The sequence below is a fragment of the Perca flavescens genome, chromosome 20 (assembly GCF_004354835.1).
Source record: "Perca flavescens isolate YP-PL-M2 chromosome 20, PFLA_1.0, whole genome shotgun sequence".
Lineage (NCBI taxonomy): Eukaryota > Metazoa > Chordata > Actinopteri > Perciformes > Percidae > Perca > Perca flavescens.
Genome location: NC_041350.1, coordinates 11,901,829 through 11,914,772, shown reverse-complemented (window position 1 = coordinate 11,914,772; position 12,944 = coordinate 11,901,829). Strand labels below are relative to the sequence as shown.

The 12,944-nt window shown below is 43.7% G+C and overlaps 1 protein-coding gene across 3 annotated transcripts in view; it reads right to left on the bottom strand.

Moving 5' to 3' along the window:
* The window catches only part of tiam2a (TIAM Rac1 associated GEF 2a), a 78,584-nt gene that overhangs the window by 18,219 nt on the left and 47,421 nt on the right, over positions 1-12,944 (bottom strand). For all 3 annotated transcript variants that reach the window (XM_028565463.1, XM_028565461.1, XM_028565462.1), the window contains exons 10-15: positions 11,020-11,196; positions 10,319-10,423; positions 10,144-10,222; positions 9,922-10,011; positions 9,588-9,797; positions 7,287-7,366 (exon numbers count right to left, since the gene is read on the bottom strand). In XM_028565463.1, coding sequence (XP_028421264.1) covers positions 7,287-7,366; positions 9,588-9,797; positions 9,922-10,011; positions 10,144-10,222; positions 10,319-10,423; positions 11,020-11,196 — 741 coding nt within the window. The remainder of the gene's footprint in view (positions 1-7,286; positions 7,367-9,587; positions 9,798-9,921; positions 10,012-10,143; positions 10,223-10,318; positions 10,424-11,019; positions 11,197-12,944) is intronic.

Genomic DNA, 12,944 nt, shown 5'->3' with positions numbered 1-12,944 from the left:
AGTGTCCAATACTGGCTGTCTCTCTGCTAGGCCCGGGTCAGAAGCCTCAGTATGGAGTACACCTATGCCTCTGAGGCGAAGTGGGCTTTGATGGGGGATCGAGCCATTGATCCTGCGCCCTGGCGTTCTGCAAGCGTAAGCAGAGTAAAAGTGCTCACTCCCGGCGTGTTTTGCATATCAATCACTAGCGGACGGTCTGGCCACTTGTGCAGATAGAGGGGAATTCTTTCCCTGGCAACCGTGTCCTCTCTTACTGTCCATCTCTTTCCATCAGTGCTGGTCTGTCTACATCTCTACTTTCACATCCTACCATCAATCCTACTTCACTCTGTCCATTTGCCTCCAGAAATCCCCATTCTGCTTTCCTCTCCCTCTGGTTCTTCCCTTCCGTTTTGGCTCCATGTGACCTCGGTGCAACTTCCAGAGAGCTGAATGGAGAGGCCGGGGGCTGTATCCGTGTCCAGTCTTTCAATAGCATTAGTACAATGCAGACTGTTCTGGCTTGTTACCTCCACACACAGAGGAATGGCTGACTCAAAAATGGGAGGCTCTGAGCCAGTGGGGGGGTAACAGGGCAGGAATGTTAACTATGGACTCGCACTAGAATAAAACGTGAGATGTATCACACATTGCACAGGGTATTTTTTACACAGAATAAATAAACAGATGAAGTCTCTGTCCACAAAAAACTGTAAAACAAGCTTCAGGTAAGGTACTTTCTTGAGTGCCATCCTAAAAGAATACAATGTAGTGTCAAAGTTCCTCTACCTACCCTCCTAAATTCAGGGAGATGACAGTGAGAAGTATTAGGCATTTTATGGTTTTATTAGAGAGAAGGAAACAAGAAGAGCGATAGAAAGAGAGTGCCATGCAACAAAGGTCCCAGTTGAGATGCATGGTTTGCGCCTTACAGCCTCTGAATACCCACACAGGTGTTTTCAGTTATTCTGGCTGATTAGACCTCTGCTCAGGTTGAAGGTTGGCCCGATCTTTGATTGGAATATATTAGTTCACAAATCTCCATCTACCAATAAGAATGATAAAGGTGTCAGTTGTCCTGCCTTAACGCGATGAATTGTACAAATGGGCAATAGAGCACACTTTTGGACACTCTTCTCCAAAAGGCATCTGAGTATTTGCACTTGATTGTACACATGGAAAGTAAGAATCAACAAAAGAAAAGTTCCAATCCCAACTTCTTTTAAATACGTCCACACAACAGTTGTGTAAAGTAGGCATGATGGGCGTTCCAGACGCTGTCAGACAACCTGACAAGCACTTTTTGTTTGAAGCATACTGAGGCCTCCACGCTCATGATCATCACTGTTGGCTGTAATCACGCACACTTAACCATGCAGGATTTTAGCCCCCTTTTTGGCACATGCAAACACTGAATATTATTTAGTCTCGTTAGTGTCATATTCCAATACTTGTTTTGTCCAAGTGTTGGGTATAAAACACACACAAAAATACACACACAGCTCAGCTCTGTTCAGAGCTCAGTCTGAGAAAACAGGAAAACAGCCTTGTCATATGAGAGAGAGAGAGAGAGAGAGAGAGAGAGAGAGAGAGAGAGAGAGAGAGAGAGAGAGAGAGAGAGACAGCCCGGTAGGCAGGCCAGTGATTCATTTGCCATGTTAGTGGGCTATAGTGCCATCATGCCATCCTCTTTTCAGAGCTCAATAAAAGAAGATGCACCCTCATAAATCAAACAGAGTAGAGGGGAGGGGAGAGGAAGGGCTGGTCCCGTTGCGCTCCACTCAAGACCATTTACGCCTTTTATTATTCATCCCAAAACAAATATTATTCCGCCAAGTCTCAGAGGACTTTGGGAATGGAGTGTGCTTTATTAATGAGACAGCTTCAGATTAAAGCACCCATTCTACTGAGTCCCCTAGGCTATTCAGATCCACTCCGCTGCATGACTGCCAGTACAAAGGCAAAGTAATGCTAGAACTATATGCTATTCTTACTCCACCAAGAAGCCTAAAACTACATGAAAGGTTAAGTGACAATGCTGGTTCAAACATTAAACATGGCTTGATGACAAACAAGTCTGTGGAATAACTAATGACAATCCCTGCGCTGCCCCCCATTCCCCTTTCCTGAAAGCTCAACCTGGGCAATTCAGAAGCAACTAAAGCACCCTGAACTATCCACACCATACAACTGACAAAGATGACATGATACTAACAGATACTAGACCCACTAGGCACACAAGGTGACCGTTAAGAGTGAATACATGCCCGTAAAAACTGCTAGTCAGACCAATACAATTAATTCTAATACAGCCCATGCTGCTGAGATTACATCAAGGATAGCAATAATGACAATAGAGAAATTAACACCACAACCTTTTGCCTTACTACCATCTGCCTACACTATAAATCTTAAAAGTTAACAGTTGAATTCAGATCACCAGGATGGGCCTGAGTACAGAGGAAAACAAGAGTCTGCAGCCAACAGCGCTGTACACGACACCCTAACTATATGCTGAAGTCCACCTGCTAACATGATCACAATGACAATGCCAACATGCTGCTGTTTACCATGTTCACAATCAGTTTAGTTTTGCATTCTAACTATTTTGGCACTAAACACAAAGTACAGATGAGGCTGATGGGAATGTCTGTTTTGCAGGTATTTACATTAACCAAAGTATTGGACAAATTAAAATTAAGACCTGATGAAGGCACTAAAAGGAAAATTCAGGGGATCATCAAAGTGATTAGGATTCATCCTCTGGGCACCGTGGGTATATCAAGTACCAAGTTTCATGGCAATTCATCCCATAGTTTGAGATATTTCAGTCTAGACTGAAGCGGACCAATCAACAATGCCATCCCTAGAGATACGCCTCTAGCTTGGCTTAAAATGTAGCAAATAATTCATATACACTGCACATGATACTGTTTTTTTCATGAGCTCTTTAAAATTAAGGCTAAAATGCTAATGAAAGGCAAATAAAAGGCTAATGAATTTTCTGACTGTAAAACTAATCCAGATTCACATCCATAGAGATATTTTTACCAAATACACACAGAAGGTTGTGGGAGTTGTGTGAAAGTTTGCAGCTGAAGTGTAATGACTCATAGTATCAGCTGCTTCAGTGAAAACCTCCCACAAGCATGGACACATCATCCCTATAGTTACCGGTTGTTTGTCCCCTTTGACGTCTCTTTGGCAGGACAGGCAGGCAGCCATGTCCCGAGCCAAGCGGGCTAGCTTGTCTTTGAGGAAGCGTCCCAAACTGAGCAGCACAGAGCCCAGGAACAGGTCCTTCTCCTCGGCCTCGTGGCCGGACGGCCGGAACCAGCACATGGCCAGGAGGGAGCACAGGGCCTGGCCAGGCGACTGGTCCCGCATAAAGAGCTCGATTAAGGTGGTGAGGTAGAGACACGGCCGAGGATCTTCATCGTTCACCGTTGGGGCTATAATTGGTATGGCTAATGCCACAGCTTTGCCAGGCACCCCTGGTGCAGTCATTCCAGCCAGATCTGGGTCATGTTGGATGCGGGTCCGGACCCTATTGGTCCCTCCATCGCTCCTTCTTTTTTAAGTTTTTATCGCCAGCTCTGTCTTTCCAACTTGTATACAGTGGAGTGGACTGACGAGAGCAGGCTAGCATTTACTGCGCTGACGGCTGTAAGCCCAGATTATTAGCCTGCTCATGGCCAGATGGCAACTGATGGGTTTAGTCATAACACACACACACACACACACACACACACACACACACACCTAAACTAACCCCTCAAAAAAACGGACAGACGCGCACCCCAGTTGGATAAAGTAGATTCTCTTAAATTTGGGAAGGGTATGGTTGTAGCTCTAAGGAAGACGGGATCATGTTTGAAGAAGATGATATAACCCAATATCCGTAGGCATCTACCATATCCTTTTGAAGTCTAGGAGCCATGATAAGAGAGGAGAACAAAAATTTTATAATTCAACTTTCTGTTAGTCACACATTTTAAAAAAGTGTTGATACAACTCTCAGACTCCTCTCACCCACTAAGACAAGTAAAAAAAAACAAAAAAGAAACCAGAGTAAAAGAGGAAGAGGTAATAGAAACAGCACACATGTTGCAGTCTACTAATGCCTTCTTCTAATTTAGAGAAGAAGTGTAATAACCACTACTTGAATCAAGCCAAATCTCTCTTACAGACAGAGGACGGCTCGTCCAGTCATAGCGCTCTTCATAAGTCCATTTAAATGCTCTTACTGAAACATTTAGTCTGGACAAAAGCAAAGAGGCTTAATATGTCTGTCTGCTGTCTAACCTTTTGGTTTAATACAATACATGACTGGCCTCTTTACGTGTAAAAATTATGAATGCCATTTATAGAATAAAAGAACATCAGTTTTTTCTACATAATGGAATTTGACATTAAAAGTAACATGGCAGTGGTCCACCAGCAGAATTATTTTCATTAGGTCCCCCAATATATTACAAAAACACAAGAAAGTTTCTGTCAATCCCCAAACCAATTGACTAATAATTTTAGCATTACGTGAAACATTTTTAACTGGACACCAAAGTAAGGCTTGAACTAATGATTATTTTCATTATTGGTTAACCTGACTTATTTTGTTGATTATTTAAGTAATTGTTTGGTCTATAAAATGTAAACCAAAAAAATAATGTGAAAAACGCCCATTACAGTTTCCCAAATAAATAAATATTTAATAAATAATTATCATTTTCATAGCAGACTAAGAACAACAGCAAATATAATCCACATCCCATTTAAGAAGCTGGAACCAGTAAAATTAAGTCATTTATTTTTTGACTTTATTAAATATTTTCAAACAATCAATCCACTAATTGTTTCAATGATATGGTCCTTTAAGACATCCTGGTATGTTCCTCTGTGTGTGCATAGATACATGTGTGAGTTCCCCACAGAGGACTGGTTCCATGTGGTGAAACCAGACCATGCCAGATGTGTGTGTGTGTGTGTGTGTGTGTGTGTGTGTGTGTGTGTGTGTGTGTGTGTGTTTTGACATTCCAGCCAACAAATCCCCATCAAGCCTTTATAAAAGCCGTTCAGTTGCTCAACTAGTGGAGATTAGTTGAGGCATAAACAAAATGTATGCAGCTATTCTGATTTTGCCTGTACGCATCCTTATGACTGCTTTACTTCACTACACCAGCGCAATGTATGTCAAATCAATTTAATTTGAGGGGCATCGTGGGAGTTTTCCGGGACCAATTCAGTGGACGTCTTTGCAATCGATTGGTTAAGCTCATGGTACGATTGCAAAGACGTCATCTGAATTGGTAAACTGCGTTAAACCAATTGCTATGGCGCTCCATAGCCAAATGTATCATTAAGTAACTCACAGGCACAGGAATCACAATAAGTATCTATCTCGATGGTAAACAAAATGGATAACTGTGCCGAGTAAGCACTCCACACACACACACACCTCTTGTGTAATAAGCGCAAATTGGAATGCAACGAACCAATTAATCAAAGATAGTCTGTCTAGTGAGGTGGCCGATTACAGGGTGTGACAAGAGGCTTGAAATTAGTTCTTCCCTTCCATCCATCTCTATTGACTTTCAGAGCACCGCCTGCACGCACGTGTGCGCCTATATGCTGATACATGGCTGATTTTCTACTCGGTGACTCGATTTCTTTCTCCTCGCCCCAGAGAACAAACTGATGGCCGTGCGGTGATTAAATTCCACTCTTCGGGACAGCAAAGATCTGATTTACCAGCACCAATATCTCACCCTTGGTTGTTTTTTTTCGTGTGTGTTTCGCCTTTCGTTGGCTGACTCTTCCTAATGGAGTCAGAGAGTTTTTTCTCCCTTTGTGCCTCAATGTGCACGTATGCAGTGACATAAGAACACACATTCATAAACCTCCCTCCCTCCCTCCCTCCCTCCCTCCCACACACACAATCTTCCATTCATTCCTTAGTAACAGACAAATGGCAGGGAACTGAGCAGCAGCAGCAATGGTGCAGTGCAGATCCCAGCACAGTGTGGGACTGACTCGTGTCGCCAGGCACACAAAAAGAGACGAATAGAGCCAGAATAGAGAGAAGTAAGGAGAAGAGGGCATGTGTCCTTTGATCCACCTCCTGGCTGACCTAGGGTCAAATACTGCACGGTCTCTTCTGACACAGGCAATTAGAACGAAGCTCAGCAATTAAGAGACGGTTTCTGGATATTTGGCCTGGATTTACTATCAATGAATCATTGATGAAATAAACACAACTGCCTGGTTCACTTTTTCATTTAGACCATATTACATAACAAGCAGGTTGGTGCCAAAGATAGTGTGCCAAACATGCACTCACATTGTTTACAAAAGGACACAAAATATTAGCTGAATGATGCAAGAAAAGATGAATATGCATGAAAGCACACATCCGCTTCTCAGACTACCAGCCATGTCTACATCATTAACACGCGGCTCTTTGTGATGACCACACACACTCGTTACTGCTCTCGATAAACACTGGCATACACACCCCCTCTCGTATTACATTACCACAGTGCTGAGGCGTAATTCCCAACGGGACAGGCTCATGCTCAGTTTAATGACTTCAATAAAGTTGGTTTACATATCAAAAACCTGACTGGATATTCAACAGACAGGACAGAAATAGGCATGCAATCTGCCATAAATCATCAGGGACAACCATTTGGCATATTTATAGAGGAGATAGATTCTCTAAAACCGATATTAGAGGGAATTCGAGAGTTGTATTGATTGCACCTGTTTTGTGTTTAAGACCAAAGCCAGGACTCTGAAGGCAGAGACTAGCACCAGTAATGTCACAAGCAGCTCTTAATATAATTATAGATGTGTATGTTTGAGTGAAGATAAGGGTGACAGAACCGTATTAGACAACTGTTTCTTCAGAGAGATTTGGCTTTGCTCGCAGGCATTCAATGTTGTTTGTGTTTGTGTTTGTGTGTGTGTGTGTGTGTGTGTGTGTGTGTGTGTGTGTGTGTGTGTGTAGGAGTCAGAGGGAGTGTGACACAGCCCCTTCTCTCAGTCTGCAAGACAGTAATAAGCTGTGTTGATACCGATGGCTATGATGGAGTATTCTAATTATGGTAATGCTAAGAATTGGTGCCACTCTGGTTTCTGACAACCCCACAGCTGCCACTGTGAGTGGGCACAAACACACACACACTCGACAATATGTACACATTTATTAACCCAAACCAACCTGGCAGGAGAGAAGAGAGGTACATGGATGTCTATGAGACATTAGAAATACTTTTTCTAGCACACAGACACACTCAAGCCCCTCCTACCTTGCTGTGCTGAACAGGCCTGTGTGCGCAGTGGGAGTGACCGTTCTCCAGTCCTACACCATCAGCTGCAGAGAACACATCTGGAGAGAGAGGGAGGACATTTTTAACATTAGGTTTAGCATCACTGTGTGCGTGAGAGTGGGTTTTGTGTGCGAGATAGTGTTTTGTACCCATACCACCCTTCACTGTATCTGCACTATAGTGTTTTTTGCTAAAAGCTTCTACTGACCACAATACACAAACAATGCTGGCTAGTTATAGTCTAAAACCATCATGGGCGCCTGCCATCTCTCCTGTCTAAAAATGGCAATGGCATTCAGTCATCCCAAAACTTGGCAATCCTAATTAAAGACTGTTATCTCTTTCCTTGTTTGACTTTTAAAAAAAAGCCTAAAACTGTTTTGAAGATAAAGTTTCCCTAATAAAATGCATATTTGCATATAAATTGTCCTGACAGCATGACATTATCAGATTAACGGAGTGATTTGAAAACATTTTCCAGATTTTGGCTACTTCTCCTTAAATTCAAGGTCCCGAGGACAAACTCTCCAGCAGTTGGCACATGAAAAGACTTTTCTTCCTGATTGTAGCCCGGGAGGCGGGCCAATGTGACAGCAGGAAACAAAAGAAAACTTCTGGACATCCTGTGAAGCTGAACGTCTCCTTTTTGAGATGCCAATCATCCTCAACCAAACTGTCTGACTGGCAGAATTACAAAAGATATCTAGTTATTAAATTTGGTTCTCTTGTCTTGTAAGTTTGCATGAGGCTTAATTAGTCCATATGACAGACAGTTTCCTTTAAGGAATGCCATTATAAAATAATTTGTGTAATTTGTGTAAGATAAGTTTTGATTCCCCAATGTCGGCTTTTACCTCCCTGCCCTCCTTATCAGCCTGCCTGGGATCATACGCCCTCTAGAGACGGAGAAGAAAACTGCAGCCACTTTGATCACACCACTCTCTGTAATGAGGCCTTCAAGTTATTAATCCCTCGGTGTTCAATTACGGCTGTAGTGGACGAAACTAATGAATTACAATCATTGTTGACGCTCACAAGATGACACACTTTCTATGAAACTGACATACAAAACAATGAAAAAAGTCATTAAAAAGGCATTGAATGCTCTGCACATTTTGAAGGAGAATAGCTTGCCCACTGACCATTCCTGACCAATTTCTTCATGTACTCATTAGTAAAGAAATGGCCTGATGTCCTGTTTTGACAAATATCCATAACTGTAGTTTAAAATTGAGGTTATAATCTTGTCTGATCTGAGACCATATTAACCAAACCAACTGTAGAACGGTACAAAATCTTAAACTTGATGCCATAGTTGTGCAAGTAAGATTTTCTTCGGTATTGGATTTCCCTTACCTTGAGGCTCGAACAAATAAAACGCATTTCTACCCAGCTGGGTATCAGCTGTGTGGCGACATGGATGACCTCACTGCTCAGTTCTGACACCGCACGTCTCAAGCGAGATTAAACCATGGCGACAGGATACTATACATCCACAGCGATAATGAGCCCTCTGCGGTCAAAAGCCCCTTCTGGGTTTTCCTCTCCCCCAGGATACACAAAGCTGTGAAACTTCATCTGGAGCTTTTTCAACTGCTTTTCTTCTTTTGACAGTGAAGAGAGAGAATGAGTCTCTTATGAGGAAGTAGAGATCAAAACGAGATCTTAACTGGAACGGAAGTGTGATAGCTTTTTTTTTGTGGTGTAGGTGACAAAACTATCTTCTTTCTCAAAGACTACGATAGTGAGAAACTGACCATCGAGCAACCTTAAGTACAGTTCAAAAGGACACAAACCTACCTGGATACACACTAACTAATTCACAAACAAAATCACAAAACAAAAAGATGCGATATGTGCAACAACACAGAGAACTGGAAGGGTCAACTGGGCTTCAACTTTGAGCAGTGGCAGATCCAGGCTGTTCACAAGAAGAATGTCACACCTTGCCTTCAGAGAAAACTGTGAACCTAGTGCCTTCATACCGTTTGTACACAAAACTGAGAAAGCGCTACCTCAAAAGGGTGTGTGAAGCATTTTGCAGCAGCTACAATTCCTCTCTTTGTGTCTCTTTCTCTCACCATCTGTCTAACAAACGGAAACTAAAAGGGTGTCACTATTAACTTCACACTTCACTTTCAATCTTACTGTTAAGTGCTCCAATTAAGTAAAAATCTATAGCCTCTTAGTTCAAATACATCCCCACCAATGACGACATATACATGTGTTTAGCTGGTTCGAGGATTTGTATGTGGTTTAATGCCACATGGATTTAGGCACCTGAGGAGGACTTGGCTCGGTGGTGCTTGCTGGGAACCTCCTGGTTGTGTGCGAGAGGATGGCGGTGGTTGGAGGTTAGCGGCAGGGGTCCATCCCGCCTCAGGGTCAGGTGCAGGGTTTGTTCAGCAAACAGCGTCTGGATTAGCCCCAGGTCCAGGCCCGACACACACCGGCCGTTCAGCCCCAGGACCTCATCGCCTGGACGCAGGCCTGGGAACACAGAAGAGTATGAATGTTTCAGAAAAGGAGGTGCTAAAAGCCACACGGATCAGCCATGTGATGCCATTATTGGAGGTTTCAGGATTATTTGTGTCATTCTTAAGCAAGCAGGCACCTTCGTTGAATGCCAGGTCATCAGGAAGCACTTCGCTGACAAAAATCCTGCTGTTTTTCTGGCTGTCAATGTGTCCTGTTACTGCGAAACCTGTTAGGAGGAAGAGAAACAAAGATGGAGCGTTAAGATCGATAAAAGAATTACACAAAAAGGAGCATGAGGTGGACAAACAATCACAAACACAGCTAGATCTAAATCAGTCCAAATAAGTGCCCGACTCACCAAAGTCTCCGGTGCCGCTCGGCTTGCTCATGTGGAGAGTAAACACGTTAACTGGGACAACCTCCAACTGATCATTGACCTACAGGGTGATATCAATACACAGTTAGACAAAAAGGAGCAGTTAATGAAGAGCACTGTGTATCTATGTGTGCTTTTGCATGTTTGCCCTCCTCACCACATCACGGAGGAGCTCGCCAGGACCCACGTATTGAACCTCCACGCCTTGCGGCGCTCGCCTGTGCAGTCGGAGGCAGTGCAGGCCCGGGTCCAGCTGTTTCACCTGTTTACACAAGAGTCCCTAATGTTCAGGGGCCTGTACGCACAAAATCATCCAACATATTTCATGCACCAACGCTTAGTCAGACAGCTGCTGTTTGGCCGAGGCGTGAATTATTCACCGACTTTACACTTTGTGATGAGAAATGTGCGGTTAACAAAAAAGCTTCATGCAGGGGAATATGGTGGGTGTGTGTGTGTGTGTGTGTGTGTGTGTGTGTGTGTGTGTGTGTGTCTATGTGCATTCTCAGGGGACTGTGTAAAGGTGTGTTATTTCAAGCCGATGGGAGCACAATGTAACCAGATCGGCTTTACAGAGGTTTCAACAAAGACCACTTAACAAGACCACACCTGACATAGCAGAAAATGTCTAACTTAAATTAACTTTGCATTCACGTGTGATTCAACCCCACATCACAGGACAATACACATCATTAAGTATGAATGGCAGGATTGTGTACAAGACATACAATTCTACTAGACAACTAAATCCAAATGACATCACAGCTTTTTTTCCTCTCTTTTTTTTGCTGTCAGGAATATTGTTCTCTTATTGTGGTGACATGTCATCATTTCTCTGCAACTGGCCGCCAACCCAACCTTGCATGCTGCGGAGAGAAGGTCAGCGGCTGTCTGGTCTCTTCTGACAGGAACTTGGACTGTCAGGCCGTCTGGCATGTGGACACACGTCAGCACGTCTGTTGCGCCGCTGATGCTGTCCCACACACCGCCCTCAGGGGGCGACATGGAGTAGATGCTGGTCAGCATTTCCAGCTTCTGTGGGAGAGGGTAAGAAGGCAGGGGTAAAAGAAAGATAAAAGAAAGGGGGCAAGCAGCATTAGATTGAGAAGAGAGTGAACAGAAAAGGGGAAGAAGGAGGGAGGTAGAGAGGGAGGGAGCAGGTCTTAGAATAACAGCACACAAATCAATACAGTTCCATTAGTCTAAATGCTTGGCAGTGGATCAAGCAGCGGAGCAAAGATGTCATACAATTAGCCTTTCAGATATTCATTTGACAACATAGATGGCAGTTGCTCCACATAATAGTCTTCGTAATGGCCGTGTACACAAGCGGATTGGCAAGGGTCGACTGGCAGGTCTAGACGCCCAGATGATATATGTGCATTTACAGTATTTGGTTTGAGAAGCCACAGTGGTCATTTTGACTTAAGTGATGTATCAGGACAATTTATTTTAAAAATCAGTCAAACCTCAGATTAGCCATTTGGAGGGAACTATTTGTTGGTGGCGGCATTAACAGTGGGGTTTGAGCTGGGTATTCAGGCAAAGGGGGAGTTAGCCCACCGCTCGTCTGCACAGGCAGCCATTTGGGGGTTTTGGTTGCGACTCCGTGTCTCTGGAGGGAAAAGCACCACTGCTGCGTTGAGGGGCTGTGGGAGACGCCACAGTGCAGCCTAACACCGCAATTATCAAGGCCCCAGATTTTGAGGAAAGGCTCAATCAGATCAAATGTACTGAAACTTAAAATGTACTGAAAATCATGAGTTGATTCAGCACTTCTGACAAAGAGGATACAAATTCTCGGTTAAACTGAGACATGGGATCAAGAGGGATAATTGCATAAGTGAATAGGTCTGGGTGTATAGTGATGTTTTAAAGGCATTATGGGATCATAAAAATGGAGAGTGGTGTGTGTGTGTGTGTGTGTGTGTGTGTGTGTGTGTGTGTCGGAGGCTTTATGTCTGAGGTGCATGTGTGAGAGTTTTGCAGTTGATGCATCATCTCAAGAGGAAAACGACCAGTTTCCCTGCCAGACAGAAAGCCTAAAGGGACAAGCTAAGACCTCTGATTCAGAGCATCGGTTAGCTCCACACACAAATGCACACAGTTCCCAGTGTAGCTCAGATAAACACAGGCACACAGACAAACATTTGCTTAATTTGTCATCTAAATGTCCCCTTGACTAGTCCACTTGTCCACAAAATGTTTCCCTAACCTGTTGGGATGGAGGAACATAAGGTGCCACTTCAACACCAACCTCTGCCTGTGTATTAGGGATGTGAGGTCATGCTCACAAACGGAGGATGAAAAAACAAGCCGTCATGGCAACCAGTTGCCTAATTGCCCCGTTTGTGTCCCAGCGACATGGTGTGACTGGAAAACTAAGATTTGGTTGCCTACGCTGACGTGACCAGCAGCTGACTAAAACTGTACACTCATTCATGGTCAGAGATGGCTGACGGCTGACGGTTCAAAATTCCATAAAACGACTGCCAAGAGTATGGTCCGGGCACGTGCTGGACTTCAACAAGTGCTCTGTGTGGTGAGCGTGTGTACTGTATTTATGTTCGCACTCAGCCAAATAATTCAAGACTTCAGTCTTTCCTCTCAAGTGTGGAAATTATTTCCAAGCAAGCCGTCCTCCACCCTGCAGCTTCTAAAGATGGAACGTGGACAGTTTAGTGGCCGGTGCACAAATACACCCTTTCTGTTCCACTTAGCAACTGGATGACACAAATATTACAGCACTGCCTCGAATAGACAGAGTGACCTTGAAGAAGAAA